The 2,122-nt window shown below is 52.9% G+C and overlaps 1 protein-coding gene across 1 annotated transcript in view; it reads right to left on the bottom strand.

Moving 5' to 3' along the window:
• The window catches only part of MPND (MPN domain containing), a 27,769-nt gene that overhangs the window by 23,824 nt on the left and 1,823 nt on the right, over positions 1-2,122 (bottom strand). The window contains exon 2 of the mRNA XM_011943613.1: positions 1,341-1,577. Coding sequence (XP_011799003.1) covers positions 1,341-1,577 — 237 coding nt within the window. The remainder of the gene's footprint in view (positions 1-1,340; positions 1,578-2,122) is intronic.

The following is a 2,122-nucleotide window of genomic DNA, read 5'->3' as shown; positions in this document are numbered from 1 at the left end:
AAAAAAAAAAAAAAAAAATTAGCTGGGTGTGGTGGTGGGCACCTGTAATCCCAGCTACTCGGGAGACTGAGGCAGGAGAATCATTTGAACCAACCCGGGAGGCAGAGGTTGCAGTGAGCAGGATCATGTCAAGGGTCAGGGGTTTTTTGCCATCGCGCCCGGCAGGTTCATGGGTATTTTTTCGCCACCGCGCCCGGCAGGTTCATGGGTTTTAAGTGCTTGTGGCTCACTGAAGCTTAAGTGAGGATTGCCTTGCAATGAGTAGAATTTCCTTTCTGTCCTTTGTCACAAGTTTAAAAACCTCACAGCTTGTATAAGGTAAGCAGTTGTGGTCTGCTTTTAACGGGGACTGGTGTTCACGCCTTCATGCAATAAACTTCATACGTAAAAAGTTTATATTGGCCGGGCGCGGTGGCTCAAGCCTGTAATTCCAGCACTTTGGGAGGCCGAAACGAGTGGATCACCAGGTCAGGAGATCGAGACCATCCTGGCCTACACGGTGAAACCCCGTCTCTACTAAAAAATATAAAAAAACTAGCCGGGCGAGATGGTGGGTGCCTGTAGTCCCAGCTACTTGGGAGGCTGAGGCAGGAGAATGGCGTAAACCTGGGAGGCTCAGCTTGCAGTGAGCTGAGATCCGGCCACTGCACTCCAGCCCAGGCGACAGAGTGAGACTCCGTCTCAAAAAAAAAAAAAGAAAAAGAAAAGGGAAAAACCAAAGCACACAAAGGGTTCTTGGCCAAGTCCACCCGGCTGGTGAACACTCAAGGAACATCTATTATTATAGCATTTGAAGTTCCCCAGGGCCCCTCTGGTCCCTGCCAACATTTCCAGCCCCTCAGCCACCCACGACACCAGCACATCTTTCTTCTTGCCTACGTGGTTTTGCATATGCCATTCCATCCTTCTAGAAAGCTCTTCCCTAGCCGGGGGTGGTGGCGGGCGCCTATAGTCCCAGCTACTCAGGAGGCTGAGGCAGGAGAATGGCGTGAACCCGGGAGGCGGAGCTTGCAGTGAGGCGAGATCGCGTCACTGCACTCCAGCCTGGGCAAGAGTGAGACTCAGTCTCAAAAACATAAAAAATAAAAATAAAGAAAATAAAGCCCTTCCCTTCAAGTTGCTCTGAAAAACTCCTGCTCATCCCTCAAAGCCCAAGCTCCTATGTCCCCTCTCTCCACCTTAGTCCTGGAGGAATGGAAGAGGCGTGTCACATGGTAAGGGCTCCATCCGTGTTTGTATATATTACTATAATACCTCCTCCTGAGACAGCTGTGTCAGGCTGGGCACCCCTCATTCCACAGTGACCTGGGCGGCTTCCTGGAGGAGGTTGTAGCACATACCTCATCAGCAGCAGTAGCAGGCGTGTGCAGCTGGTGCAGCCGGAGCCAGGTGGCCTTGTACTTGTCCAGTTTCTGGCCTTTGTACTTGACAGAGGCCCAGCCACAGCCCGACTTCTTGGCAGGGTTCACTAGCTTCTTGCAGTGGGTGGCCCAGGCGCTGGGTGAGTTGAAGATCTGCCCGGTCTCCTGCCACATGATCCTTCCGTCCGGCTGCAGGTCGCCCAGGAACTTCTTCCCCTGCAGTGACAGTCAGCTGGCTGGGCCTGGGACCAACATCCATCATGCCTTCTCTCCCAGGGTCCTCCCTAGCCCCACGCTCCCTGAGGCATCCCTTTACAGGACTTTCAGGAATGCCACCCAGGCCGGCTGCAGGGCCGCCTCAGTGCCTGGGAGTCCACTTCCACACACCCGATCGGCCTGCACCAAGCTGCCCAGCAGGTACCTGCACCCCGCCCACCAGGACCAACAAACCCCTAAGATCGGGCACAGGGTCTGTCTGTCTTAATCACTGCTGTGTCTCTAGGATGCAACACACTCAGCAGTTGCTCAATTCAGAAACTCCCATTCACAAGGTGAACAACATGCTCCCATTCACAAACAATAATGATAGCAGTAATAGTAATAATACATGGCCGGGTGCAGTGGCTCACGCCTGTAATCCCAGCATTTTGGAAGGCTGAGGCAGGCAGATCACCTGAGGTCAAGAGTTTGAGACCAGCCTGGCCAACATGGTGAAACCCCGTCTCTACTAAAAATATAAAAATTAGCCAGGCATGGTGGAA

The sequence above is a fragment of the Colobus angolensis genome, unplaced genomic scaffold (assembly GCF_000951035.1).
Source record: "Colobus angolensis palliatus isolate OR3802 unplaced genomic scaffold, Cang.pa_1.0 Scaffold22, whole genome shotgun sequence".
NCBI lineage: Eukaryota > Metazoa > Chordata > Mammalia > Primates > Cercopithecidae > Colobus > Colobus angolensis.
This window is presented reverse-complemented; position numbering and strand designations above follow the sequence as displayed.